This window comes from Prunus avium, chromosome 8 (assembly GCF_965620075.1).
Source record: "Prunus avium chromosome 8, drPruAviu1.hap1.1, whole genome shotgun sequence".
NCBI lineage: Eukaryota > Viridiplantae > Streptophyta > Magnoliopsida > Rosales > Rosaceae > Prunus > Prunus avium.
The window spans coordinates 2,389,096-2,416,819 of NC_142291.1; the positions used below are offsets into that span (position 1 = coordinate 2,389,096).

Genomic DNA, 27,724 nt, shown 5'->3' on the forward strand with positions numbered 1-27,724 from the left:
CCTTGAAATACAATGCTGATGGGTCAATTGAACGTTACAAAGCACAACTTGGGGCAAAGGGATACACGCAAACATATGGTATTGACTATGAAGAAACCTTTGCCCCTGTTGCAAAACTTAACACCGTTCGAGTGCTATTGTCCATTGCAGCAAATCTTGATTGGCCTCTCCACCAATATGATGTGAAGAATGCCTTTCTCCCTGGAGAACTCACAGAAGAAGTCTACATGGATATCCCACCAGGATATGTCACATCTACTCATGCTAATGTGGTGTGCAGATTATGAAAGGCATTATATGGATTGAAACAATCTCCCCGGGCATGGTTTGGGCCTTTTACCTTGGCAATGAAGAATTATGGTTTTAAGCAAAGTAATTCTGACCATACTCTGTTCTTAAAACACAAGGGAGGAAAGGTAACGGCTCTCATCATTTATGTCAATGATATGATTATTACTGGGAATGATAAGCAGGAAATTTCTCAACTACAACAATGTTTGGCAAAGGAGTTTGAAATGAAAAATCTTGGTGGACTCAAGTACTTCTTGGGCATTGAAGTTGCTCGATCAAAGCAAGGCATATTTCTCTCACAAAGGAAGTATGTTCTAGATTTATTGACAGAAACTGGAATGTTAGATTGCAAACCGGTGGACACTCCAATCGTTCAGAATCACCGCCTTGGGGAATATCCCAATCAAGTACCCACTAACAAAGAAAGATATCAAAGATAGGTGGGACGACTGATCTACCTATCCCATACCCGACCCGACATCGCGTATGCTGTAAGTGTTGCTAGTCAGTTTATGCATTGTCTAAGTGAAGATCATATGGATGCGGTTCTTTGGATTCTTAAATATTTGAAGTCCGCACCAGGAAAAGGACTTATGTTCTCAAAAAATGGTCATCTGAATATTAGTGGCTATACAGATGCAGATTGGGCAGGGAATGTCACTGATAGACGATCAACATCAGGGTACTTCACATTTGTGGGAGGTAACTGGGTTACTTGGAGAAGTAAGAATGTTGTTGCTTTGTCTAGTGCAAAAGCCGAATTCAGAGGAATGACCAAAGGAATTTGCGAACTCCTTTGGTTGAAGAAATTGCTTACAGAGATTGGATATGCACCTACATTAGGAATGCATCTACAGTGTGATAACAAGGCTTCCATACCCATTGCACACAATCCAGTCCAACATGATCGCACTAAACATGTTGAAGTGGATCGACACTTCATTAAAGAAAAACTTGAAAATAAAGAAATTCAGCTTCCGTTTGTCAAGTCCGAAGACCAGCTAGCAGATATTTTGACAAAAGCAGTTTCTAGCAGAGTATTCCACAACTCACTGATCAAGTTGGGCATTGGTGATATCTATGCACCAACTTGAGGGGGAGTGTTAGAAGTATTGGCATCTTGTGCAATTGTCATCTTGTGAAACACAAGACAATCCTTGTCTCATGGTACACTTGTCTCATTCCTTGTTTTAGGGAATACTTTTCTTGAAGTATGTAATCCTTGTCTTAGGGAATGTTTCATGGAATGTTTTAGGGAACTTTTGTATTAGTATAGGATAATTACATGTATAAATGTTTTGATGTGAAATAGAATGAACACAAGTTGAAATCAGAAAAATATGTGTAGCTCCCAAATTCTCTGCACTCTCCATTCTCTTTACTCAACCTTCAACATTTCCTCCTAAATTTGACAAATAATAGGCCTTACCCAACCAAGCATCCATATTATTATCATCAGTTTCCTCATACAGGGAAAAAATTTAAATTTAAATTTTGGTAATTTTCTTAAAAATGTATTTCAAACCTTGGGAAAATCCCTTAAACAAAGGAAGCTGCATGAGGCCACACACGGGGACAGGAAGAAATGAAACAACAAAAATGAGGGACGTTGTCCATTTCTTTTGGGGATGAATCAAGAGCAAAATAGTAGCAGTGAAGGTGAGCATGGTGGTTATTAGTGAGCAGAACAGAAGGGTGAACCCCAAACGCAGCCTGAATGGAAGAGAACGATAAAAGTCTTGGTACTCAAGCGGCGATGTCAGGATAGAGAGAAACGTGACCAAAGAAGCCAATGAACTGATGAGCGAGACGGTGTCAGCAACGGCAAATGTGAAGAAGAAAGAAGAATCCCGGAGAACAGGAACCCCGTTTGAATCATTACCCCCAGGAGCCGTGTAGGCGGCTGCATAGACAACGGTGGCCACCAAAGCCGCCACAGTCGAACATGACTGAGCAGTCTCTTTTATCCATGTTTGAGCCGACTGAAGAAGTTTTGCATGCTCACTATTGAAGAGCTGCTCCGCTGTCTTCTCCTGCCTGTTGTGCTTCATGATGTAACGAGGTGAAATAATCTTTTTCACACGCTAGCCACACATGGAAAAATTGATGAGGCGAGGATTAATCATTTCAAGCACCATCATGAACATTGCTCAAGTAACAAATAAATTTATAAGCAGGTTTATACTTAAAATAACTAGTTAATTAGTGGTATTTCTCTTTGTAAGGTTGGAAGATGTTTATCTTTTTTTATCAAAATAATTAATAACTAATAACTTCATACATATTTTGATTATCGTTAACTTAACAAAAGTGCTTTACTAGCCAACGAAAGGAAACAGAAAATAACCCCCTATCCTGTAGTTTAGACTATCACGTATATTATAAATAAATAAAAATTATTAAACTACCTACCCTATTGGGGATAGTTTGTATTTTAAATGCATCTATGTCAGTTTGGTGTAGTGGCACCGAGTTTCTGTGCCTTATTGGAGGAGGTATTGAGTTCAAAACTCATAGACGACAACATTGAATAAAGAAAATGCATGCATCATTCCTAGCTAGTATATGAACTTCAATTAATTACATAACTCATGACACTCACCGCCATCCAACGCAATTCGTCCTGCAATTGTAACGCTGGACCACCTAGGCGCTGAGTGTCTGCTGAGTAATATACCATAGTTGCAGCTTGATGCAATATGGTGTTGCCATTGTTGTCAATCTTCATAGCCATCCTTGATGTTATTGATTTGCTCTTTTTTATAAGCTTAAAGATCTCCATCCAGCGATGCATAATGGCCACGTGCAAAATGTTTTGTTGCTCATCAATATCGTGAGCCTCAACCGATTGAGGGTGTAACTCCAACATCTTTTTCACAATTTCTGATATTCCGTTTCTAGCCGCTATGAGCAATGGGGTATGGTTCCTATCATCATCACGGCGAACATCATCTTCCCTTGATGCCATCCATGAATAGTCCTTTTCGACCAGCAAATGAGTGAGTTCCAAGAGTGATTTTTCATTTTGCATTTTCTCGAACATCATACGGCTTCCTAGGCTTTCGAATCCTGGTTATAATCATATCATGCATATTCAGTAGAGATATATTGATGAAGGGAACATAGTGTTACTTAGATCCACTCAGCATTGTATTTCAATAATCTAAATTGTCTATTCAGATAGTTGAACTAAAATTTGTAATAGACCTCACAAGATGTCACTCAAACAAGATTATTTGAGGGATTGCTCAATAGAACAAGACGGAATAGAACTATATATACACTAATAAATATATCGCACACAAATATATATGGCCCATTTTGAAAGTTAGATGAATTACTCGTAATCGTCTTTGAACAACTAGATTGGCAAGGGTGATTGATCCTGCCCTCCAAGTCATTTGGTGGGATCCGATCAATATTATCATCATTAAAAAGGCCTAAATGTATATAAACAAGGGGAGCATAAAGATTAGCATTAGCATTATCAGAAAAGCATGCATAAATAAAGGGATCACTATTCGTGCTTCATACAGTTATATATGTAGTATAATAAGAGAAATGCACTCCCTGCTCCTCTTGCACTTCACTATGGGAGTGTAAATAGAGATAGAGTAGATGGTACATTTATAAATGAGCATCTTCCATATGCTTTTGCGAAATTTGGCTTGGAAGACAGATGGCATTTGGGCTAGCAATTGAAGACTTGTCAGTCCATTGCTTTCCTTTTTGTCCGCAAGATCTGGGTACTCTTTTAGCAACCAAAGAGCAGTCTCTGCATTGAAGGTAAACCATGTTAGTAATAATAACAAATCACCGTCTATTTTTTTTCAACAATACAAATCATTTATTTTTTAGGTTTACATGAGTCATAGATCATTTTTGCAAAATAAGTAGAAAGTAACGCAATTAATTGTCAAAATTTGCAGAGAGAGACCAAAATTTTGGCCAATGACTGCGCTATGAAGAATGGATGTTTGATCACTACTTCTTTGCAAGTGCGGCATTATATTTATGTGGCCCACTTTTTTGACCAAATATTGGACCAACTTTGTGTGGCCGAAAGAAGCGGCCCTGTAGACTGGGGTCTCTCCTAACTGGTTTCGAATATCTAGCACACCTTCATTGCTAACATCATCTTTCATAACATCAGCAAGCTCATCCCTAACGTTGTTATCCAGATCCACCAAGAGCACTGCGGCTTCCAAATTTCCAGACGGCGCCACCTCATGTAGAGTGGTGTTGCCATGGCTATTCTTCATTGTCAACGCACGGCGTAACATCTGAGGTTCTCTTATCAGTGCAATCAAAAACTGCAGCACGTCCATGCGTCCAGCGAAGGCTACAAGGTGAAGTGCATTGTCATTGTACGTTGTCAATGGATCAAGTACTTTGGTTGGATTATCCTTGTAATATCGTCTTAGGCGTTCCCAGTCCTCGTACATGGCCCATCGATATGGCCCTTTCATTTGATCCAGTGCCCTTCTCTCTCTTTCAACCTCATGACTCTCTTCCATGGGGTCCTTCGGGGAAAAACTGGTTCAACTTAAAGTCGCCTTGCCTTCGGAAATTGCATCATAAGCATAACATAGAGAGAGAGAGTGGTGACTTGTTGAAAAACTGGTTTCGATAAGCCAACCTTTAGGAAGCATAAGTGAGCTTGAAAGAGCCAGAAATTCAGAAAAGAACACAGAAGAATCTCAGAGAAATTGAAAAGTTCAGAAATTTAGTAAAGGCTTGGGACCACTTGACTTGACTTGGCTTGGAATTGAAAGCGCGTAACACTAGGCTAAACCTTATTCTCCTCCACACTTCTTAATGAAAATCTAAGAAAAAAAAAATCCCTAAACAATTGAAATTGCATGAAGCAAGTCCCTGAAAGACATGTGCCTGAAGCACAAAATTTGTATTTATAGAGTTGATAAGAACTTATGCGTGTGTTTTGAAATCATCAATAATTGAATATAGGAGGAATAGTTTCAGAGTTATTATTATTTTTGTTGTATTTTATTTATTTTTGAGATAGTGGTGCGCACGTCTCTTATGTATGTCTTGGAAAACGTTAACTAAGAATAGAAGCAGTTGATAAGCCAGCCACCTACCATTGACCAATTATATACAACGAATTACGAAATGTACACCAACCTTAAAAAAGTCTGAAAGCAACCCGCACAAGAAAACTTCTATTACCAACTACGCGCTTTCTCATTCTCATATAAATTAATTTCAACCTTAAAAAAGTAAAGACTTTCGTTCTTTTGGCTGTCTTTATTTATTCCCCATCATCCTTAGAAAACACAACTAATAGGTCTCGTTTTTTGGTTTTTTCAATCTCTCTCTCTCTCTCTCTCTCTCTGGTGCTGATTTCCAGAAAGCAAAACCAAATGTGTCCTCTGAGGTTCATCTTGGTGTTCTTTTAAGCGATTCTTGCAGGATATTATGCATGGAGGACGGTTCATTCTTCTCCCGGAACTGACATCAACTCACAGGATTCGACCAATGAAAATATACCAACCAAAAACAAAGAGTTCAATTTGAGAATGGTATGCGTATTCCCTTGTTTTGACTAAGCCTTTGAGATTGGGACCACTTGACTTGACTTGGCTTGGAATTGAGAGCACACCTAAACACTAGGCTAAGCCTTAATCTCCTCCACACTTCTTAATGAAAATCTAAGAAAAAACCCTTGAGATGTCTGAAAGGATAATGCCCCTTTTTGTTTTGCACGTTCTCCGTTTCTTCCTTTTTCTTACTTTTAATATTTACTCTTCATTTTTCGGGCTATTATATTTTCTGAAAATGTAAGTCAACCATAAATTCAAATTTTGTGATTATTAGTAGAACAAGTTGGATCCTGAAACCCACTTATAGTTTTTAATAAGAAAAGTTTGACTAGGATTTTAGACTAGTTGACTGTAATTCTTATTGGTGAGCAGTATTCGCACGGCACCACACATGCAAGGCACTCTATTGTTTACATGCGGGTAAACTGCCGAATACCCTCTTGAACTATTTCGACTGTCGAAATGTACACCTTGAATTATTTTTTCAGCCAATTTAGCCCTCAAATTATTTTAAATGGTCAATTTAGCCCCTGCTGTTAGTTTTCATCCAATTTTCTGTCAAAATGTCACATGTTAGGCACGTGACTCACTGTTCAATTAAAAATTAATTTTTTTTAAAGTTTAAAATAATTAAATTGTTAAAACTACAAAACTGAAAAGGAAAAAAAAAGAGGAAAAGGAAGGAGCAGAGCTTGACCGACATTGGGGCTTTTAGGGCTACGAATCTGACGATTACGAATGGATGGGGCTAGAGGGAGCTTGGCGGAGAGGACTTTTCCCAGGATTTGTATATGGGAATCTGATGGGGAAGCTAGGGATATTACTTGTGATATTATCGATAATGTGGAGGCTTCGATGTTCTACTGAAACGGCACAGGTTTCTGGCGAGCCCAAGAAGCCTGGCCATACCATATCAAAAGGGCATAAGAACTGCGATTTGATGCTCAATCTTCAACTGGGTATTAGGTACTTTTTCTAATTTTTCGATTTTACAAGTCGTGGAGTGATTTTTTGCTTATGGGTTTTCTTTATCAATGGAGGCTGGTGTTTGATGTTGTGGTGTTTTTGGTTTTTAGATACTGTATTGGGAAGCATGATTTGATAGTGAGGGATCTTAAGCCTAGTAATTTCAATCCCAAAGAGAAGTTATGGACCAAGTTTCCACCGGAAGGATAGAACAAAATGCCGCCCCATTAGAGGTTAATGCAATTAAAATAAGCTCCGCTAAACAAGCCACGACTGTTTGCTTCTTCTTCTTTGATTGTGAGTGTTGTTAGTAAACGAATCTGTCACTTCTCACAGCTTCCACAAAGGCTTCATGAAGTTCTTGTGTCCAACTCATTCTGGGTTTGGTTGGAGGTGCAGTGGACAATGGTTCGGGGCTGGGACGAAATTCTTCAGATTGAACAGGCTGATGTTGAATCTGGGGCGGGTGCACAAGGATATCAAAATATGGGTTGCACTTGAATCGGATTCTTGAAAGAAAGTGAGAGGGAGAGAAGAATAAGAAGGAAAAATGAGAGAGATAGAGAGAGAGAGAGAGAGAGAGGAAGAAGAAGGAAAATGAAAAAGAATAAAAAAAGATAGAGAAAAAAAATCATGATTTTACATCTTCTTTATTATTTTTTGGTATTGTCCTTGTAAAATGACAAACTTACCCTTATAATTAACAGAAAATTGGATGGAAGTCTAAGGGCGGTGTATTTAATTATAACTTTTAAAGACTTTTAATGAGTTTAAAAGTCTAGACGTATTCAACTATGACTTTTAAATAGTCTTTAAAAGTTTAGTTGTATTCAATTGTGACTTTAAAAAGTGTTTAAAAGTTTTGGGGTATCCAAAGGTTAATGACTTCTGAAAACTTTGTTAGATGAATTACTTTTCAATACTTTTAAGGCTAATTCTTACAATAACGCTACGGGCACCAACTTATTTACCAACTTTTGGATACCAACACATGTGGCACATGATATGGCAACACATGTCATCTGTCATCTCATCTATTTTAAGTCACATAATTTGTTATATAAATAAAAGAATTTCACACAGCAAAAATAAAAACATAAATAAAATAAATTAAAAAAACAAACCCAGCCATTTAATATTTATCGTCCTTTCGTCTTCCTCCTTTGCAAACCCCCCCTCCTCTTCTGTGAAAAACCCTAGAATTTCAACAGTTGGCCGCCACCAGTTGAAACTTCTCAAATTCAAAGCACCGAGCCTTTGTGGTTCAGCGTTAAACCTCCTTCTTCCTCTCTGAAAAACCGTAGAAATTTAGCAGTCCTTCCATTGAAGAATAATGCCCCTTTTTGTTTTGCACGTTCTCCGTTTCTTCCTTTTTCTTTCTTTTAATATTTACTCTTCATTTTTCGGGCTATTATATTTTCTGAAAATGTAAGTCAACCATAAATTCAAATTTTGTGATTATTAGTAGAACAAGTTGGATCCTGAAACCCACTTATAGTTTTTAATAAGAAAAGTTTGACTAGGATTTTAGACTAGTTGACTGTAATTCTTATTGGTGAGCAGTATTCGCACGGCACCACACATGCAAGGCACTCTATTGTTTACATGCATTTCTATAAGATCCCCCTCCTTGTACCATAAAAATTCAGGTAAAAAAAAAAAAAAAGAGTTGATCAAATGGCAGCTTCAAGTGCTGATCAGAAAGATAAATATCGTTCGTATTTATATGGAGAGGGAGAAAAGAACACCAAATGGAGGTTTGGTGCCCCTCCCAACTATGATGTTGTTAACAAGCTCTTCGAAGAAGGCAGAACCAAGGTCTCTCTCTCTCTCTCTCTCTCTCTCTCTCTCTCTCTTTAATTGTGTGTTCGTTTTTAGTAAGAATTTTGTGTTTAATTCTATGATCATTAATATCTTCCTGTAGCATTTTATTATATTTTCTGATTAAAGTATCATATACTTTGTAATTAATTGAAGATATGGCCACCTGGGTCACTCGAAGAAATGGTACAGAACCTTTTGAAGACATATGAAATGGAGCTTTTCCACAAGGCATGCGTCGACGACTTCAAATCAATAGATCCAAAAAAGTTCACTCTCAGCCTAAATGGTACGCATATATGTATACTCTTTCATTATTACCACAAGCTAAGAAAATTTTGCCGGAGAAAATCATGAGTTCAAATCTCGCAAAAAGCGGTACTTAAATAAGATAATATAATTAAAGAAAATCTAGCTTTCGAAATTTGTATTAGTACTAATTAATTCACATTTTGAATCACACATAAAATTTACAGGGAGAAAAGGATTAGGTTTGGAAGATATAAAGAAACTGGGTGGAGGCTATAACCCATTGCTGCAGTCGTCTCTACCAGAGGAATTCCAGATCTACAAACCATCTGAGGAAACAGAAGATTCATCTCATCGAGCTTTCACCACTACTTTCCCTCGTGGCTTTGCTGTGGAGATCCTCCAAGTCTACTCTGGGCCACCACAAATAGTTTACAAGTTCAGGCATTGGGCTTACATGGAGGGCCCTTTCAAAGGCCATGCCCCTACCGGAGAACTGGTAGAATTTTATGGCATGGCAATTTTTGGGGTAAGTACCTGGCCAAGACAACCATTTATCATATTCGCGAGTGCTAGTATCAGTCTCACACGGGCATTCCACATGTGCGTGGATGACTGATGCGTGCATCGTGTGTATAGATCATTACTTACGTGTTTTGGTACCTCGTGTTGCACTGATATTAACATTAGTCACTTATATAATATATAAATATATATGTCCTGCATTATTCACACATATCTAGCTATAGATTATAATTGATGATTGTGTAAATTGTCTCTCTACTTATCTCTTAATAATTTATTTGGTCTAAACAGGTGGATGAGCATATGAAAATTGTAAGTGTGGAGTTCTTTTATGATCCTGGAGAACTTCTTGGAGCCCTGGTGAAGGGTGCTAAAATTGAAAATTATGCTGGAGAGATGACAACAGGTTGCCCTATCCTGAGGAGCACAGGGTAGCTAGCTACCTGCATCTGGAGCTCTCGTGAGAGAAGCAAACATGAAGCACATGGTTTAAGATCGCTAGCTAGCTAGTACTGGAAAACCTTGTAGCATATGCAATTTGAATAAAATAAACATAGGGCTTGCCCAATATAGGTCCCTATAATTTCTATTAACTAGACATATACCCATCATTCTATAAATCTGTGTAAAACCCAATTTCAAACTTAAACGACCAGTAGGATATAAGAGGTCATAGTATTCCTATATTTTTACATCCTTGCCATCACACTTTCTATTTTATTTATAATTTATTCCAAGCATTTCATTAATTGCCATAATTGTAATTAAAACTCCCTATTAATAGCATATCAATCACCCCATTTCTTTTGGTTGTCATTCCCTCTAACATATCAACCCTAAAATTGCAAACCAAGAAAAAATAATATGTAATTACATATCCAATAATGTACACATGAAAAATATAAATATAAATATATACGTATAAAAATATAGGTATATTATTTACCAAAAAAATTTAAAAAAATAAGTCAATTACTTTGTAATTGAAATTTCTGTATATTTTTCATAAATTAAAAATAGGTACACAATAAGTTATAGAAAATGGGTGCTTTGTATAATTGAAATTTTTGCATATTTTTTATAAATTAAAAATAGGTACATTATTTAGAAGAAAAAAATAAGTTCATTATACTAGGTAGATTGTTTTACTAGGTATACAGTATTAGAGAAAAAAAAAGGTACATTATTGAGAGAAAAAAAATAGATACAAAATTTAGCGAAAAAATAGGTTCATTATATTAGGTAAATTGTTTTACTAGGTACATTATTAGAGAAAAAAATAAGTATATTATTTGGAGAGAAAAAATAGGTTCATTTTTATAAAAAAAATTTCATAAAACAAACAATTAAAAGATGATCAAATTATTTTTCATAAAACAAGTAATAGGTACTTTATTTAGAGAAAAAAAAATTGGTACATTATTTAGAGAAAAAATAGGTTCATTTAAAAAAATGTTTTTTAAAAAACAAAAAATAAATAGATTATCAAATTATTTTTCAACATAATTAAAATGTACACTATTAATAAAATAGATTACTAGTCGTATAATTCATAAAAGGAAAACAACATTAATTCCTAAATTTAATATTGAATTTAAATTACTAATACGTTAAATAGATTACTGGTTGTAATTCATAAAAGGAAAATAACATTAATTCAAAAATAGATTACTAGTCGTAAAATAGATTAGTAATACGTTAATGTTGAATTTAATATTTAATTTCAAATAAGTTTCTAAATTAATTCCTACATCCATTACAATCATTTGGAGATCTTCCCAAATTACCTCTCCCCCCCCTCCCCCCCAAAAAAAAAACACATTAACTCATAAATAGGGGTAATTTTGGAAAAATACCAGTACATTATAATTACTCGTTCCAACCCCAACTGATTAGTATAATTGTCAGTTTGAAGGATTTGGCCAACAACTTTTGTTGTGTAATAATTTTTTTTTATTTTTTTATAGCAAGTGTGTCGTGGTTTAAATACAAAAACTACTTTCTTTTTTCTTTTTGATTGTAACAAAAACTACTAAAGTGCAAAACAATGCAAAAACAAAATTTAATTTTTATTTTACATTGAAAGGTTCCAACCCATGATCTATTCTAATCCTAACTCATTTCTCCACCCTTTCTCGTTACCTAATCCAAAGGATTGCCACTCTGAAGAAATTAGAACTAGGGAGTCTTGATGATTTATTGTTATAATTAATTGATTGGAGCATGAAATTTATGAACCAAAAATTTGATCCGTCTCCACCTTCAACTTTGGAAACTAGTTAGATTGGTAATTGCTGACAAATTAATAAGGTTTTAGTTAATTACATTGATGTAATCCGCATGCAACTAGAGAGAGAATCAACTGATCGAAATGCATAGTAGTATCAAGGAGAGATGTGTTTCACTAGACCCTGACGGTCCTATGACTTGTACAACCTGGGCTGTAGCCCAGGTGAGTTTTTTTTATTTTTTATTTCTTATAGTTAGTGTAAATGTTAATTGCATTTATAGCAGAAATATTAATTTGAACTAATCGGATAATTGTAGTGTTATCTTTAGTTGTCGTGTGTCTATCTGACTCTATCTTTGTGATGATAAATTTTCATTTTTGAATTTTCTTATGAATTTTCTTTTCTTTCAATTCATTTTTGTTCATCATGGTAGACCTTAGTTGGCACTATTGGTGTAAAATAGGTCTTTTAAACAAATAAAATAAAAATGATATATTCTTACATTATATATATATCAATTCCATAAGCTTAAAATCTAACAGTTCAATAAGGTAAATCTAGCCCACCCCATTTTAAAATCCTGAGTCCGTCCCTCAGAATAGATCCTCTTACCTGGTCGATCAGCCCATCATCTGCACATGAGATTTTGGAGGCCTTGATTACTAAAAGCATAGATCCTCTTACCCGATGCTACACTACAAATCTTATAACAAAAATTATCATCACCATGGCAAAATGACCTGAAACATAAAATTAGCCAAAGTTTGGTAGATTTTTACTCAAGGTAAAATCTAATTATTATATTTTTAAGTAAACTTAATCAGGTCATATAAAAGGTTTAGGAAAGGACGTCGCTAACTATAATATAAAGTAAAATAAAACACATGAATTTGAAATTCTTTGACGATTAAAGTATGTGTAAGGGTACATATTGTTGAAACCAATTGTGTCCCACATCGGAGAGAGGGAAGGAGAAAGAGTACTTTAAATAGAATTACCCCACTCCAACTAATACCGAGGCCTTTTGTGATAAAACCCCACACCTGAGGATTGTGCAGGTGGTAAAGTGGGGACAGTATCGGTGTTGTTGGAGTGGGCCCTCGGCCCGTTAACCTGGAAAATTTGACATGGTATTAGAGCCAGGTTGCGGTTAACCTGGAAAATTTGACACATATAACTAAAAAATACTTTACAGTATATATGATGGTAAATGTTTCAAATTAAAAGAACAAGGTGTAAATTTAATTTATTTTGTGGTTAATTGATTATATTAATAGTATCTCTAGCCGAGACGTTAAAAAGACATGTACAGCTCCAACATTTAAAAATGACATCACAAATTTTTTTCAACCGAACAACCTATTCCTGGGTGAAAATAAAGACTGAGACTTTGCTGTCAAAATTGACACCAACTTTTCTCGTCTTTTTATTATTTTATACATAGGTTTTTTTTTTTAGTATAAGTGAAAGTCTCACAAGGAGAGTATGTATCATTAGATGAGTAGTTTTGGCAGCGTCAAATTATCCTAATATGACAATAGTGATAGGACGGCCGCCAATACGGACCGCATGGATGACAAATTCATTTTGGTTACTCCCCCAGAATTTGCACAAAACTTTTCAAACCTTGGAATCATCTTTCTTCTTTGTTATTGTTGTTGGACTCTAAAAAAAATAAAAGTTTGAAGCATCAACTACAGACAGAGACTGGCTTCTCCATTGAATTGGTCAAGATATGTACACCTCTCTACCATATATGCTGATTTAGTTCGCTATAAACTAGCGGACTAAAACAACAATATCAATCACTTTCAATTTTGTCACTATTTTTGTTGTTCTGTTATCCAGTGTAGATCAATGGGGTCTAGCCTAGTGTAGTTCGCTATCTACTAAAAAATAATAATAATAATTTGGTGAAAAACACGAACTCTTTAATCCTGCAATATTTGATAATAAATTCCTCCTTCCGCTTATATATATGCCATCATATACTAGAGACTAGTAGTAGTGAAATGCTCAGTAATAGTGTCATTGAATTTGATACCAAGGCTATTCTTTTTGTCGCCTAGGTTATATATTTAAGGACCTCTTTGTAAGTCATAGAGTACTCAAATTTCTAGGTTCTAAGAAGCTAAGATGGCCTCTTCAGGAGTTAAGGGAGACAGTTATCGTTGCTATTTGCATGGAGAAGGAGAAAAGAACACCAAATGGAGGTATGGTGCCCCTCCTAACTATGGTGCTGTGAACAAACTCTTTGAAGAAGGCAGAACCAAGGTCTCTCTCTCTCTCTCTCTCTCATCATAATATTTATGTTGAAGATATCTTATTTTTCTTTTTCAATTTGATGGAAGATATGGCCTCCGGGATCACTAGAAGAACAAGTGCAAAACCTTGTAAAGACATGGGAAATGGAGATGTTCCATAAAACAAGGGATGAAGACTTTAAAGCAAGTGATCCTAAGAAGTACACTTTCAGCCTAAATGGTAACTATTGTATCACCAAATATATTAAGACTCATCATTACACTGTTCAAAGTCCTGTTTCCATAAATTGTGCTTGTAACTTACAGGAAGGAAAGCTGTGAGTTTGGAAGAGAAGCGAAAGCTTGGGGGAGGCTACAACTCTTTGCTGCAAACCTCATTGCCAGATGAGTTCCGGTGCTACAACCCGGCAGAAGAAACGGTGGATTCAGCTCATAGGGCTTTCACAACCGCATTTCCGCGCGGGTTTGCTCTAGAGATTCTCCATGTTTACTCTGGTCCTCCACTGATCGTATACAAGTTCAGGCACTGGGGTTACATGGATGGTCCTTTCAAAGGTCATGCCCCTACTGGAGAAAAGGTTGAACTCTTTGGGATGGCAAACTTTGAGGTAAACATATCTTCTTGCCTCACATATTATGGTTCTTTTCTCTAGCTACTTTTTCATGGAACTTATCGATCAGATTTTGTTGCAGTTGGATGAACATGGAAAAATAGTAAAGGTTGAGTTCTTTTTCGACCGCGGAGAACTTCTTGGAGGCCTTCTGAAGGGAGCAAGCTTTGACAGTTCCAGTAAAGAGGCAGCTTTAGCTTGCCCATTCTTGAGGAACACAGGGTAGCTTCACAAGCTAACCGCCACAATGTAATAATATGGCACTAGCAAAGCACCAATGAATAATCAATGCCCAGATTGGCATACAATGTATACTCCACCCCTATGGGGTTTTGACATCTGCTCTTTAATTTTTCAAGGACTTGATATCAGTATACATTTCTTGCAATAGAGCATAGAATATTTCAAGTAAAAGTCCATGGATGGTGGATGCCATGCAAATCTGCCACAAGTTAACTTTAAAGGGTGATTAAAATTGATGTTACATCAACTTGAAAATGTAGAGAATATCAACCATTGCCTCGACTTGTTGAGATACCTTGTAACTACAAGGCTATAAAGAGCCATCTACCATCATTACTTCATACAGTGCCCAAAAATATATTTCACTAGACCACTGAAAAATATTCATCTTTCATATACCTTTATATTGATTTAGAGATACTGTTTAGAAAGAAAAAGAAGATATTATTGTAAATATTAGGTGGATCCTCCTGTTTTATAGATCAAGGGCTGTAGTATATTCAGATTGATTTAACTCTTAGGCCAGGGAAGGGACCCTGGATAAGGATCTGTCCCACAATATCTGAAAAGACCTTCAATTTCAGGACACCCATTTGGATAGGGAATAGACCGGTGAAACGGATCACGCCCTAGTTTTTTATGGTAAAGTGAACCTCGACAGCCATATGGATCGTCTTGGAATTGAGCACGCACAATTGCTTCTCCTTTTCGAGCTGCTTCTTTTGCGGTAGAAATTGCTGGGGTACCAGCGTAGAAGAACCTCGACTCTGGAAAGCCAATTGCAGACCGATGTAGATGTGCAAATCTCTCCTCCTTGAAATCATAACTAACAACCTGGTTTACAACAAATCATGTTAGATTTTAAATTACATTGTTGGTTCACATCCTAACAGCTTAAGTTTTTAGAACAATGGTAAACCAAAAAACTCCATTATGGTATCAAAGCAGGAGATCCTGAATAATCGCATCTGAACATAAGAAACGAAACACAGATCCCTAAAATACAAATATTCTCTTTGTTTTGTAGAACTCTAAGATGTCTTGCGCTCTTGTATGGGATATGCAAACATTCTCATAGCCAGTTTATCTTGATCATCTGGACAACTTTGCATAAATCATCTAAATAATCACATCTGAACATGAATGTGCAGATTAACGAAATTTTACAGTAAATTCATGATAATCGCATACATACGTATGCATAAGTATACCTATATATGTATATGGGTGTTCAGCCTAATAGGTGCTCTTTATGCTAATGGGTGCTCACTGCTCAATTGTGTGTCTATAATATTTTCATCCATCATACCTGTATTTTTTTATTCAAACAGGACAAACAAATTTAGGGTAGAATAGGCTTACAGTTATATTATGAGGATATGCGCCAGTAAGTTCTCGGAACCGGCACACGCTGAAGAGAAGATTCTCAAAACTGTCCCTTGCGTGCTCTTCTGTGAGTGTCCTCGATCTCAAATCTTCTTTGCCTAAAGAAGCCACCATGGCATAAGTTGTGTACGAGTTAACAATCAATAAAAGATATTTCAGACCAACATGCATTTAAACTAAGGTTGTACAATCATGTTTTCTTAACCTTTGCAAAAGCAACTAAAAACTTGTCACTAAAGAGAGAGAAGTAAAAAAAAAAAAAAAGGAAGAATAAAACATTACAGTTAATATTAGAACAATTGCTTGTAAAGCATCTATTACAAACAATGTAAAGAAGCATATAACATGAAGAATAGAACATTTATGTGGCAGCATAAATAAAATCGACTTAATATAAAAGGAAACCGCCAGAAGTAGTTCACGCACAAAAAATAACAAGAGAAGATAAAATGCGAAAGAAACAGAATAAAAGAGAGAGAGAGATTATAAAAATAAATAAATAAAGAGAATAAGAGGGAGGATCTTAGAGAGAAGAAGCGATAGTATGAGAACAAGGGAATAACATAAGAAACAAAACACAGATCCCTAAAATACTAATAATAAAACTAAACGAAGTCAAATTCCATTCCTTTGCATACATCAGATTACTTAATTGCCCATGATCACTCCAATATGGTATATGATTTGCCAAAACACAGAGTATTGCCTGTAGCCATAATTTTTATGCAACTGAAAACAGGAAAACTTCTGCCATTAGACCAAGAATGATGAAATCGATGAAAAACTCGTAAACTTACCATTCTTTGTTATAGTAACTTCAAGAGTGGAAGAGAACAACGGTGCACCAGAGTGGAAATTGACTGACATTTAGACAGAAGGCAACAGTGGAAGTGATAGACATAGAAGGAGCGAAAGGTTAAAGTGGTGTAAAGTGTTGTTCACAGTGGAGGAGGTGAAGGCGGAGCTGTCTGTGGCAGTAGTCAATTTTCCAGGAGTGTGGTAATAACTAAAACAGTAATAGTAAGGGTAAGCTTGGGTGGTGTTCGCACTCATAGTTGCAAAGTCTTGTGTTCTTTTTCCTTTGACAGTTCTCCATTAAAGAAGCAAGAAATACTATTTAGACAGTTCTCTGTAACTCTGTTTCTACAATTTATGACAATAGTACTATTATCTTTATAACCTATTTGATAGCTATTAATCCTTGTGCAACCAGAATATGCATGATATTTCCAGTCTGACGGAAATTTCCATACCATACTGTCAAATGTGTATTATTTACAGATATCCACAAGAGTTCAAACATATATACTGCTATTTTTAGTTTTTTCATATAACATTAAGGTATTCATCCAAAATCCAAAAACAATATGACAAATGAAATCCAAGCAAGACTCAGGTAAATCTAATACGAACAGTACACAACTTGCATGTACTGTATATCTCTTCCCGGGATGATAATTCCCACTAGTAAAGATATCACTTAAACTCCAGAGCTCATCTTGAAACCTAAACTTTTATAGAAGTTGGCAATAAAGCATTCAATGCTAAAAAAACTTCAAGGAATTTATCATTTCACAACTTGTATATTTTGGTTTATCTTGTTAATAGCCTTGTCAACAAAGAGAAATTCCATGCGTAGTTATTAGCTTTACCCTTTTGACCGGAAATTCAAGTTTGCTAAAGGTCTTAAGTGAAAATAATTTATGCAATCAACATGACAGCTTTGTCACGAATCATCATGTTTCCGGAAATTCATGTCAATATAGTATTTAGATCAATCAGCAGTAAACTCACGAATTCAACATTTAAATTTGGTGTATATTGTAACAAACTAGGTTGCGTAACCTTTCTTCTTTGGCACTTCTATAATAAACTGAATAAAAATTGCCACCAGCAAGGACTAAACATCTCTTTTTGTTCTTTTCTATAAACCTCTTCTATCGAAGGAGGACTAAAGCAGTACATCTCTGTCTTGATTTTTCCTCTTAGAGTTCTACAAATGAATTTCTTCAAGTTAAATTTCGACTACAAAACATTGCAAAATGCAGCATGCTTTACCCCGAGATGCATGAATACAAAAAGAAGATTAGTTCCAAACAAAAATTCCATTGTAACTTAATACCTTGCTGAAAATTTATCCAGGTTCTAGCAAAACTTTAGGCCATGCTTCAGGCCACCCAAAACACAGATAAGAAATTATTGCCTTATTGTACATTCACTGAAACTGCACATAATGGCCATAACAACAAAAATGAAAACAAAAAAGATCATAAACAATCAAGTACATGAGAACCATTTTAAACAGCATCCTATAGATCATGCTTCATACAATTGGCAGTCCATTAAGTCTTAAAGTAAAAATGAATCATATTTTACACAAGGCATACCAAAACATGTCTAATACAAGAAAAATACAGTAACTCACCAAACCATCCTTTTGATTCAGCAACTGCCCAATAACTCTGTGCCTCGCTCCGAGGACCAGCATCTCTTCGAGTCTCTCCACCACTAAACAGAAGCAAAGCTCTATCGTCTTTGGCTGCGACTTCAATTCCCTCTTGTATATGCGCCAAGAAAGTTGCAGCTTGACCTGGATTCTTCTGATAAGACTCCAAAAACCAAGAATCCTCCTTATCAACTTTTCCACAGCTACTGCTTGTATAAACTGAGTGCCCAGCAACCATGACTAGATTCTGAAGATTTGGCAATGGATAACTATTCGAACCCATGTCAAATTTTTTATAGCTAGCCATCATTTCAAACCGGCTCTCATATAGAGAGAAAAGTATGAGAATTGTGACCCCAACTGACAAGGAGATGGTGAAAACTAAAAGTGGGTGCAGCTTACAATAATACTGAAGGCGGTTTCCAATGGACCTAATCATTTTGATGGGTTGCAATGTTGAATGCCTATGCTTTCGGGTTCTTCTAATGGTTCCAGATTCTAAATCAAAGTCACCTCTTGGGTAGGCTGTGAAGGATTTAGGACTGCCAGGCCGAAATGGATAATTGCTCATTATAGTACAAATCCAGCTTACGCGGATATAAATGAATAGAACAAACCATGCCCAGGAGAAAATTTAGAGCAAAAAAGTAATGGTGATCATGAATTTCATGATACAAATACAGAGCAATATGAACAACTACACAGGGAGATCAACCAATTTCCACATCGAGGTTGCAACGCATCAGTGGAATTTATAAAGTTTGCAGCTTTAATGAGAATCATAGGGATTTGCGAACGAATTTTACAACTGAATCAAGCACAGGCTGAACCAGAGAGAGAGAGCTCACCGAAACTGGTGTCTGTGAAATTGTTGTGTGCGCTTCTAACTGAGATGAACATTCAGGTTTCAGTGATTCTTTTGTTATTTAAATACAGGGAAGATCCAAGCTTTAGAGGTTTCCTTGAGATTTGAATTTGACTTTGATGGAGGAAAAAGAAGAAGAATTTTACTCTGAATGTTCCTTATTTCTATTTTTCAGATTTGAAACATTTTCTTTTATTTATTTATTTTTGTCTGAGACTTGAAACATATTGCTTAATTAAACAAAATTTGTCTAAAGTCAATGTGTATATTATTTATTTTTCTTTTGAAAGAGTTAATGTATCCAATAAAAATTAGTTGCCGTCACCAAGTTTATTGATTTTATAGTGTTTAATGAAAAATTAAAATCTATAACAAAAAATAATAATAATCTCGTGCCAAAGAAATAAGCATGGAATAATTTGGTGAAACCATTTTAAATCAGTTAGGTTTTGTTGAAAATCTCTGCTTGGGTTGGCTGTTTTTCCACGTTAATTTTTAAAATATTTTTATTGTTTTATTGCCCAATATTAAAGGGCCAAAACACCTATCTTTAGGATTTGTTTGGTTCGTGTATTGAACTTTTTGAGAATAAATTTTTCATGTCTAATCTCACCTCTTTTGTCTTGGTTCGTGTATTGAACTTTTTGAGAATAAATTTTTCATGTCTAATCCCTCTAGATGGGAATGTTGGATGTAATTTTGGTTTCCAATATAATTTTCATATCTTTAGTTCTTAGCATTATAAATTTTGGTTATGTGCGATTTGCCTTGGATTAGATTGGTAGATGAAATCAAATAAATAAAAAATTGGGACACCAAACTAGACCGTCGATATCATTGGTTTTTATTTTATTATTTTGCAAAAGGACCCGACCCTAAGGCCCGGTTTGTAACTTTGGTAGTAGAAACTAGAAAGCATGTACCCTTTTATTAAGGCTTAAGGTTCGAAGCTAAGAGAGAGAATCTCAAATGATTCCATCCTACACGGTACTTTTCTTGTGCCAGTGCCATTTTCTGATTCTAACATTTTTGCCATTTAATGTACTAAAATATGAAAATTGGCACATCAAATCAAATGGCATGAAAGCATTGAAGATGAGATAGCACGAGGGGTTCGGGTACTAAAAACTAAACAAATCGGTGGAAGAAAACAGGAGGCAGCAAAACAGGGATTTAATCAGAGCGTGCAACAACATAATGAAGTAGGAATTTAACCGCGAAAAAAACGACATCTACTGGTCCTGAAACCTTCATGTCCAGAGTTCAAAAAGAAGCTACAACATGATGCACAATGCAAGGAATCTGAAGTCCTGAATGGGGAGAAAATACTGGTGCAAGAATCTTGATGATGGTTTAGACAGGCTCTCTCCTTGTAGATCCATTTACCACTGGAACGCAAACAGATAATGGCACATATGATCCAACTGATCACAATGAACCTAAGATAAGAACATAATTAGCCCACATAAACCTGTTCCACTACTTTTCAAGTCAAGACTGATTTGGATTGGTTTCAGACAATTACACACAATTCCAAACCATCCAGTGCATTCAAGCAACTAGCAACCAACTCCTACCAGCAGGATGAAAACAAACTAAAAACATGATACTTTTGGGAAGAAAAGAGGCAAAAACATGTTTGTTATGACAAATTGTACAGCTTGGCAACATAATTATACAACTTGGCAACACCAGAGTTCTTATGATTTAGAATTTAAAAAGATATTTTGTTTTATAACCATTAACAAGAAAGAAAACAGCAGCTATTCATGGGACTAGGACAGAGATTTAGCTCAGACATAGCTGTCAATCAATGATTTCCTCATTTCATCCACAATGGCACTAGGTTGAGCTTCCCTCAACTTGAAAACACTTTCAATAACTGAGAGTTCTGTGGCAGTGGTGTCTGACCCACAGAATGCTGTCCAGTCATTCACCGTCATGCCTGCAGCTATCACTTCACTGCCACGATTGACTGTTCCAGCAACCAGAGGAACCTGTAGAAGCGTTGAAAGCTCGTCCAAGTCTTCAACAGATGTGTGGGGATGAACCTGCACAAGTGTTTTCAAAATTAGGATTTATAGTGGAATCAAAGGAAAAAAGAAAAAGAAAAGATGACACACAAAAATTAAAGATCTTCAACAAAAGATGCCTCAGAAACACCAGCCCAAGAAAACATGTTCTTACCATGCCACCTCTGTTGGTGAAGGCACAGTAACTGCCCACAAGGATATTACCGGCAATCGTCTGCCTAAAAACTTCCACGCCAAGTACATCTGCAATCATCTCCTCAGTTTCCTGAGCAAAACAACAAATAAATACATGAACAAATGCAGAAGCAATCTTAAATTTACTTGAATTCAAAAGGTTTATGTCATCTTCTAAATGGAAAAGGGTGGTTGCAAAGTTGCACTGCAGCTTTGTTTATTTATCAAGATCTTGAGTTTCTCTTTAATTGGTGTTCATGGCTCTAAGTTCATATGAGAACCAAAGTCTGCTTGCAACAAGCACATGAAACACTGCTTGCCACATATCCATATGATATCAGTCAAAACATACAAACAACCCAAATATAAGCTTGAGAACCTCACCTTAGAACATTTCCAAAGAATTGGTTCTACAGTCAAAATGCCTAAAAAAGCTTTTAAAGCCTTAGACATTAGAAGGTTTAAATGGCCTTGGTGGAGGAACCAAAATTGTATCTCACCTATTCAATTCCTCTTTAACGAGCAAAATTACATATTGATTCTGAACCAAATTCAAACTTTTGCTGAATAGTCATGTATAACACAATATAATCACTCGCAATACATACAAGTCTATATAGCATAAAAAAGTAGGATGCCCAATGGCCCATGACATGTGCATGTGAGATGAACCAAATCCTCATTGAGTTTTAATTTTCCTTAAAGGGGGGGGATCTTACTTGTTCTGCAGTAACCTCAGTGAATACTTTTACATGCTAAATAGGGTTGATTTTAGGATAGATGTATGATGCCTTCCAATTTTCCTATGATTCCAGAAAGGTTGGGGTCTATTTGGGGAGAAGAACTTTGTAGGTTATTTGCTTTGAATTCACAGAAAAACTCTGCTTCTTTTTTTTCTTTTTTGCAAGGGAAAGTAAACACTAAACACGAAATAACCAAAAAACAAACTTCGGATAAAGTAGAAAAAAAATACTCTGTCAAGATCAGTGTGTGTAAGAGCAACATGATCATTGCAAGCAATACAGTTTCCAAGAGCAGATAGTCTCTCTTCAATGCGCTGAACAACAACATGATCAGGTAAACTGTTCCTCAAGTGCTGGAGTTCTTGATTTTCAATAAAAAAAGAAGCTCAGTAAGTCAAAACAGCAAACAAAAAAACCATCAAACAGAAATACCCAAAAGAAAAAGAAAGAGGAAGATACAAAGATTAAAAAAAAAACCTTGGTCTGTGGTCGTGTGAGGCAAAAGAAGGCCGTTTTTGTTTCCTGCAATTGAAATTTAAATACTTTTTTTCAATATCCATAAATTTTAATTCTAGAATAATACCAAATAAGAAGCACATCAAAAGAAATTGAAACGAAACGAATACCCGCACAGAGGCGGCCAATGATGCGAGTGCCGCCAATGGAGGTTTTAACGACAGGGATGACATCTGCCAACTCGGCCTCGAATGTACTGTAGAAATTCTCGGAGCCTCCGATGGAAACCAAACAGTAGGCATTCGTCAGCTTCGAGAACACCCCAACTTCGCACGAGTTCTCGAATTGCAACCCTTCATAGCCCCAATTAATTTTTCATTATTTATTATTAGGAACATATATAAGAACAATATTCGCAGAACGATGATGAAGAAAAGAAAGACTTACTGGTAGCCATGGATTCGAGGCAACGCAGGTATGAATTTGTTATGAGCTAGGGTTCTGGTTTTGCTGTTTGAGGTCGGGAAGAGGAAAACTAGGGTTTTTTATTTGTATAAATAGGGGCACCCAATAAAACCAAGAAATTTTCTATTTAAACTCTACACTTTTTCACCCCAATACTTAAATCATTAAATTGTAAGTTTTATTCTTGTGTAAAAAGACAATCAAGGTCATCCAACTTAATACTTAACCCTAAGGGCTCGTTTGGTACGCAGGACTGTCTTGGCATGGATTATGCTTAAGTACTGTCATGGATTAACTTGGCTTGGACTAAGTTTAATAAGACTTGTCCTGCGTTTGGTATAATGCTGGACTGGGACTGGGACTTAAATAAAAATATGTTTATTTAATTAATTAAAAAAAATAAAAAATAAAAAAACTAATAAAAATAATTTTTTATTTAACCCATAGCCAGAATCGCCCAAAACCATCGACAACAAGCCACTGGATCTCTGCAAGGGAAGCCAGAGTTCCCCAAAAACCATCAGCACCATCCTCTCCTCTTCATCTCTCTCTCTCTCTCAATTTTGGTTCTTCCATTCCATGGCGATTTCAGATTCGCCCAGGCATCGCAGGCATCAACACAAACCCTCGCACTGACCCAGATCCATGGGATTTGTTCAGCGATTGGGTCCGAGCTCGACGGCCAACTATTGTGTTCTGGAGTCATTGTTGATCAAGAACTTGGCTTATTTGACGGACAGGGGAGCAGGAGGATGAGCATCCTTAATTTTGATCTCAAGTGAATGATGATGATGTTATTTGTGAAGCCAATGTGTTGAATCGGAATGGGGATGATGGTGATTACATGGACTTGAACTGAGTGGCTGAGTACGAGCACAGAACGCACGATATTTTTATTTTTTTTTATTTTTTCTGAAAACGCACGGGATTGTTTAGTCCCTTCCTTTTGCACGGGATTAACTAACACCTGCTAAGGAGGTGTTTTTAGTAGGCCCCACATTAGTAATCCCTGCTTAGAACTAGAATTGGGCGAACCAAACATGGGCCTAATTTTAATCTAATCCAATCCAGGGCTGGGAGGTGTACCAAACGAGGCCTAATAGATCTATACACACACCCCACCACTCTTCACTCCTTTACTTCCTATTGTCAGAATACTCTTTTCTTTAAAGACTTAAAACATTGAGAAGCCTAACTCTTTAAAATTTGTGTGGGAGCTGATGGAAAGGCTTATTGATTGCTTGGTTGTAATGATCTTATTCTCTTCCCTTTGTTGATTGCTTGGCTGTTGATTGTTTGGTTGTTCTAATTTTTTATTTAAAATTTTATATTTACTTGACTTCTTATATGCTCAAAAGTAAACAGTAGATGATTACTGTATATTTGTGTAAGTGAAATTTGTTCTTGCCGAGGTAAGTTGCACCTTCTTGTCTACAATGCAAATAAATATCTCATCATTTAATTTCTAATTTAGAAATCTTTATTTGGTCTAGGAAGAGATCCTAGACCATGGAAAGAGATACAGATAAAGATGATGATTGCTTGGCCATTGACTGATGTTTTGCGTCTCATTTCACCTCATGCCATCAAGTCCGTCAAAATATTTGTTAAAAACGATGATGTGGCACAAGTAGGGTACATTTTTTTTATTGAAATGGATGCCACATAAGTGCCATGTGTGAAAAAAATCAATAAAATATTTTATTTATAAAAAATATATATAACATTGCTTCTCTCTTCTCTCTCTCCCTCTCTCTCTGTGTACCCGACGACAAAATCCACGACGTCCTCAACGAGACCCCGCCAAGTTCTAGATTTGTGACCTTTAAGGCGAGGAGGCTTTGAAATCAGGCCAATTCCCGCCGCCCTCTTCTTCCTCCCCGTCTCATTTCGGCGCTGGGCCCCACTACTACACTAGCCACATCCACCACCACCTCCACTTCATTTAACTTTTTTGAATCAGTTGGTCAAAACTTGATATCAAATATATTTTCAAATATGAAAGCAGAGTGTAAAGCATGTATAGATCTCGCAAATATATTTTTACATTTTGTTGCCTTCGCCAGAACTAGGGTATCAGCTACAATAGACAACCATCTATGTCCCGTTAACTATCCATATTTGATGGAAAAGCTAGACAAACCCATGTACATATTGTCCAAATGATTAGAGCTCTTTATCTCGAGGTAAATGGCATTGCACCCCATGATGTGTTTTTCACCAATGAAGTAGCAGACAAGTCTTTTGACGTAGACATGGTCATTGATGAAGATTCACCATTTATAGACACAAATATAATTACAAATTGGGACGTGTGTTGGAGTACTGTGGCATCAAGACGGAGGTTGAACTACTCGGTGTAGAGTTTATGAGAATTCCAAAATCTTCCACTAAGAGTTGGAAAACAAAGCCTATAGACACGGTTGTGTGGATATTGTTGGAGGAAGCTAGAGTCTAATTTAGTGAGAAGGGAGCTGGTTTAGATGTCATAGCTGATTATGTGTGTGTGTGTGCGCGCACACGCAAAAGCTTAAGCTCGTTACTTTATCCCATATCATCCTAGATATCTGGTGAATATAATGTGGGATTTGATCATGACCATTTTAGTAGTTATTCATGGTGTGTTTTATAACAATCTGGTCCAAAAGGGCGAAAACAATATAGAGACTCTACAACTGTCACATGTGGAACATTAGTTTAGACATGACTTGCACATTTGAGTTGAGAAAGTTGGCAGAACTAAACTTTGATGTTTGTTTCTAAATAGTGGTGTAAGTTGAATATAGATAAAACCAAATGTAAATCCTTGGTTTGCTTCTTGTTTTTGGCCCTCAAAAGTGTTTTTGAATATTCTACAATTTAGGATGGCAGTCTGGACTTGGTTAGAGCAAATTATCAATTGGCAAACTTTTTTGAATGAGTAAACTTTCATTTTCCTTTAAGAACAAAAGAAAAAAGAGAAGCTAGAAGCTATTAATCTAATTAGATCCAAATTCATATTTATATGTTCATACTCATGTACAAATGTTTTAATAATCTACAATTCATTTATGCGATGAACAATAAAATTGAGTATAGTGTTCAACTAAAAGTTAATATTAATTGTACAAAAATAATTTAATATTAATCAATATTAACATATTATTATAGTTAATTGTGTACAATCTAGTAATTTTTTAAAATTATATTAAAAACTTGATCAATAAATACAAAAACAAGAAATTTATGCAAATATATGAAAGATTATAAATTGAAAAGTAAAGGCAAGCATATCTATGCCTTTTGAAATTGTGTTAATGGAGAAAAAGAGTAAAGTAAGATTGTTCACCAAATTTAAAATTTTCCAATATAGATTTTGTACCTCCAAAAGTACACTAATTTCTGTCATTTCCTCATTTAATTGGACAATCTTTCATATGATGTGTAAAACATATCATGAACTATTCTTTAGAGGATGAAAATCTTATCTGAAATTTGAAATTTATATGAAATTCAAAAATTTGAAAACGAAAATCTTATCTGAAAATTTTATCCGATTATGAGATATGAATTTTATAATAAATATTGACATATAGGAACCCAAAACTCTTATCCGAAAATATTATCCAAATTAATTGTTTAGGTTTATAAAATAAAATAAAACGAAAAATGAATAGTATTTACCCTTTGCCATGACAAATGGGTGGAGCTGCTCTAAGAGCACTTCCACCCCAAAGGGCAAGGGCAAGGTGATCGGTGCATAAATTACATATCATTTTGTACCCTTTTAACTTATGATTTGGTTATGTTTTTGAGTTAAACTTGTGCTTTTAATCCTTTTTGTGTTTATCTTTCAGTTCATTGAGCTTTAGGTAATAATGATGGCTTTAGAGAGCATAATTCATGCAATTCAAGCATGTTAAGGCCTAATTTGGATGAATGGATGAAGAGCTTAAAGACAAACTCATTTTGGCTACAGCCCCCTGCCAGTCCAGTTCCGTAGGTCATATTGTAAGCTTTGTTTCAACAACCTACATAGCTCGAATGAGCCCACATTCTTCATGAACGTTGTTCCAATGGGTGTGTACTATAACATATCCAAAATTCAGCCCCATTGGATAAATCTGGAGTCCGTTACCTAGCAAACACAGAACCATGCTCAGGATGGATCTTATCAGCGCGGAAAGTGAGTTAGCAATTTGTTTCGTCCTTAACTTCTTCCTCCGACCTTGGATTGGCCCAAATAACATATGGCTGGAAAGAAGACATTCTGAACTTCAATTTCGAGTGCTTCAAGTCCTAATTTGATTAAGAGAAGCCCAAGTTGTAAGCCCTTGAAGTTGCTGGTCATGCTGACCTCAGCATGTGCTGGTTGGATGCTTGGTCATGGTGAGCTAGGTATGAGCTATCAT

At 35.9% G+C, this 27,724-nt stretch overlaps 5 protein-coding genes across 6 annotated transcripts; 2 read left to right on the forward strand and 3 right to left on the reverse strand.

Annotated features, from left to right (window-relative positions):
- Nucleotides 1-1,758: 1,758 nt before the first annotated feature.
- Nucleotides 1,759-5,167, reverse strand: LOC110772859 (uncharacterized). Of its 2 annotated transcripts, none has more exons than XM_021977342.2 (5): nt 4,412-5,167; nt 3,917-4,066; nt 3,633-3,731; nt 2,894-3,360; nt 1,759-2,375 (listed from the first exon to the last, which is right to left on the reverse strand). In XM_021977342.2, exons 1-5 carry the CDS (start codon nt 4,806-4,808, stop codon nt 1,779-1,781), a joined length of 1,710 nt encoding a protein of 569 aa, XP_021833034.2. In that variant the 5' UTR covers nt 4,809-5,167; the 3' UTR covers nt 1,759-1,778. The 2 variants fall into 2 exon arrangements, with proteins under 2 accessions (XP_021833034.2, XP_021833031.2); XM_021977339.2 differs by having other exon boundaries at nt 4,229-5,167.
- A 3,286-nt stretch (nt 5,168-8,453) lies between these two features.
- On the forward strand, nt 8,454-10,108 carry LOC110772861 (pathogen-related protein-like). Its single transcript, XM_088246387.1, has 4 exons — nt 8,454-8,639; nt 8,799-8,931; nt 9,119-9,420; nt 9,708-10,108. Exons 1-4 carry the CDS (start codon nt 8,499-8,501, stop codon nt 9,849-9,851), a joined length of 720 nt encoding a protein of 239 aa, XP_088102513.1. The 5' UTR covers nt 8,454-8,498; the 3' UTR covers nt 9,852-10,108.
- A 3,519-nt stretch (nt 10,109-13,627) lies between these two features.
- On the forward strand, nt 13,628-14,896 carry LOC110746004 (pathogen-related protein-like). Its single transcript, XM_021946198.2, has 4 exons — nt 13,628-13,921; nt 13,999-14,131; nt 14,218-14,519; nt 14,605-14,896. Exons 1-4 carry the CDS (start codon nt 13,784-13,786, stop codon nt 14,746-14,748), a joined length of 717 nt encoding a protein of 238 aa, XP_021801890.1. The 5' UTR covers nt 13,628-13,783; the 3' UTR covers nt 14,749-14,896.
- A 243-nt stretch (nt 14,897-15,139) lies between these two features.
- Nucleotides 15,140-19,642, reverse strand: LOC110746003 (uncharacterized protein C57A10.07). The gene is made up of 3 exons (XM_021946197.2): nt 18,577-19,642; nt 16,128-16,249; nt 15,140-15,599 (listed from the first exon to the last, which is right to left on the reverse strand). The coding sequence occupies exons 1-3, from the start codon at nt 19,166-19,168 to the stop codon at nt 15,276-15,278; spliced, it is 1,038 nt and encodes a 345-aa protein (XP_021801889.1). The 5' UTR covers nt 19,169-19,642; the 3' UTR covers nt 15,140-15,275.
- Nucleotides 19,643-21,047: 1,405 nt separating this feature from the next.
- On the reverse strand, nt 21,048-23,457 carry EIF6A (Translation initiation factor IF6). The gene is made up of 6 exons (XM_088246363.1): nt 23,316-23,457; nt 23,039-23,221; nt 22,890-22,934; nt 22,643-22,773; nt 21,650-21,760; nt 21,048-21,513 (listed from the first exon to the last, which is right to left on the reverse strand). The coding sequence occupies exons 1-6, from the start codon at nt 23,323-23,325 to the stop codon at nt 21,256-21,258; spliced, it is 738 nt and encodes a 245-aa protein (XP_088102489.1). The 5' UTR covers nt 23,326-23,457; the 3' UTR covers nt 21,048-21,255.
- Between the last annotated feature and the right edge of the window lie 4,267 nt (nt 23,458-27,724).

What these genes read in the sequence shown, in the direction of transcription:
- LOC110772859 (XM_021977339.2), bottom strand. Translation starts at nt 4,808, where the DNA reads ATGGAAGAGAGTCATGAGGTTGAAAGAGAGAGAAGGGCACTGGATCAA. An exon ending in AGTCATTGGCCAAAATTTTG is followed by an intron (nt 4,067 to 4,228) that starts GTCTCTCTCTGC and finishes CCTTCAATGCAG; the next exon opens with AGACTGCTCTTTGGTTGCTA. An exon ending in GAAGATGCTCATTTATAAAT is followed by an intron (nt 3,732 to 3,916) that starts GTACCATCTACT and finishes ATATACATTTAG; the next exon opens with GCCTTTTTAATGATGATAAT.
- LOC110772861 (XM_088246387.1), top strand. Translation starts at nt 8,499, where the DNA reads ATGGCAGCTTCAAGTGCTGATCAGAAAGATAAATATCGTTCGTATTTA. An exon ending in GTTCACTCTCAGCCTAAATG is followed by an intron (nt 8,932 to 9,118) that starts GTACGCATATAT and finishes TAAAATTTACAG; the next exon opens with GGAGAAAAGGATTAGGTTTG. An exon ending in ATGGCATGGCAATTTTTGGG is followed by an intron (nt 9,421 to 9,707) that starts GTAAGTACCTGG and finishes TGGTCTAAACAG; the next exon opens with GTGGATGAGCATATGAAAAT.
- LOC110746004 (XM_021946198.2), top strand. Translation starts at nt 13,784, where the DNA reads ATGGCCTCTTCAGGAGTTAAGGGAGACAGTTATCGTTGCTATTTGCAT. An exon ending in GTACACTTTCAGCCTAAATG is followed by an intron (nt 14,132 to 14,217) that starts GTAACTATTGTA and finishes TGTAACTTACAG; the next exon opens with GAAGGAAAGCTGTGAGTTTG. An exon ending in TTGGGATGGCAAACTTTGAG is followed by an intron (nt 14,520 to 14,604) that starts GTAAACATATCT and finishes ATTTTGTTGCAG; the next exon opens with TTGGATGAACATGGAAAAAT.
- LOC110746003 (XM_021946197.2), bottom strand. Translation starts at nt 19,168, where the DNA reads ATGAGCAATTATCCATTTCGGCCTGGCAGTCCTAAATCCTTCACAGCC. An exon ending in TGAATCAAAAGGATGGTTTG is followed by an intron (nt 16,250 to 18,576) that starts GTGAGTTACTGT and finishes TGGCTTCTTTAG; the next exon opens with GCAAAGAAGATTTGAGATCG. An exon ending in CATATCCTCATAATATAACT is followed by an intron (nt 15,600 to 16,127) that starts GTAAGCCTATTC and finishes GTTGTAAACCAG; the next exon opens with GTTGTTAGTTATGATTTCAA.
- EIF6A (XM_088246363.1), bottom strand. An exon ending in CATTGGCCGCCTCTGTGCGG is followed by an intron (nt 22,935 to 23,038) that starts GTATTCGTTTCG and finishes TTTCAATTGCAG; the next exon opens with GAAACAAAAACGGCCTTCTT. An exon ending in TCACACGACCACAGACCAAG is followed by an intron (nt 22,774 to 22,889) that starts GTTTTTTTTTTA and finishes TTGAAAATCAAG; the next exon opens with AACTCCAGCACTTGAGGAAC.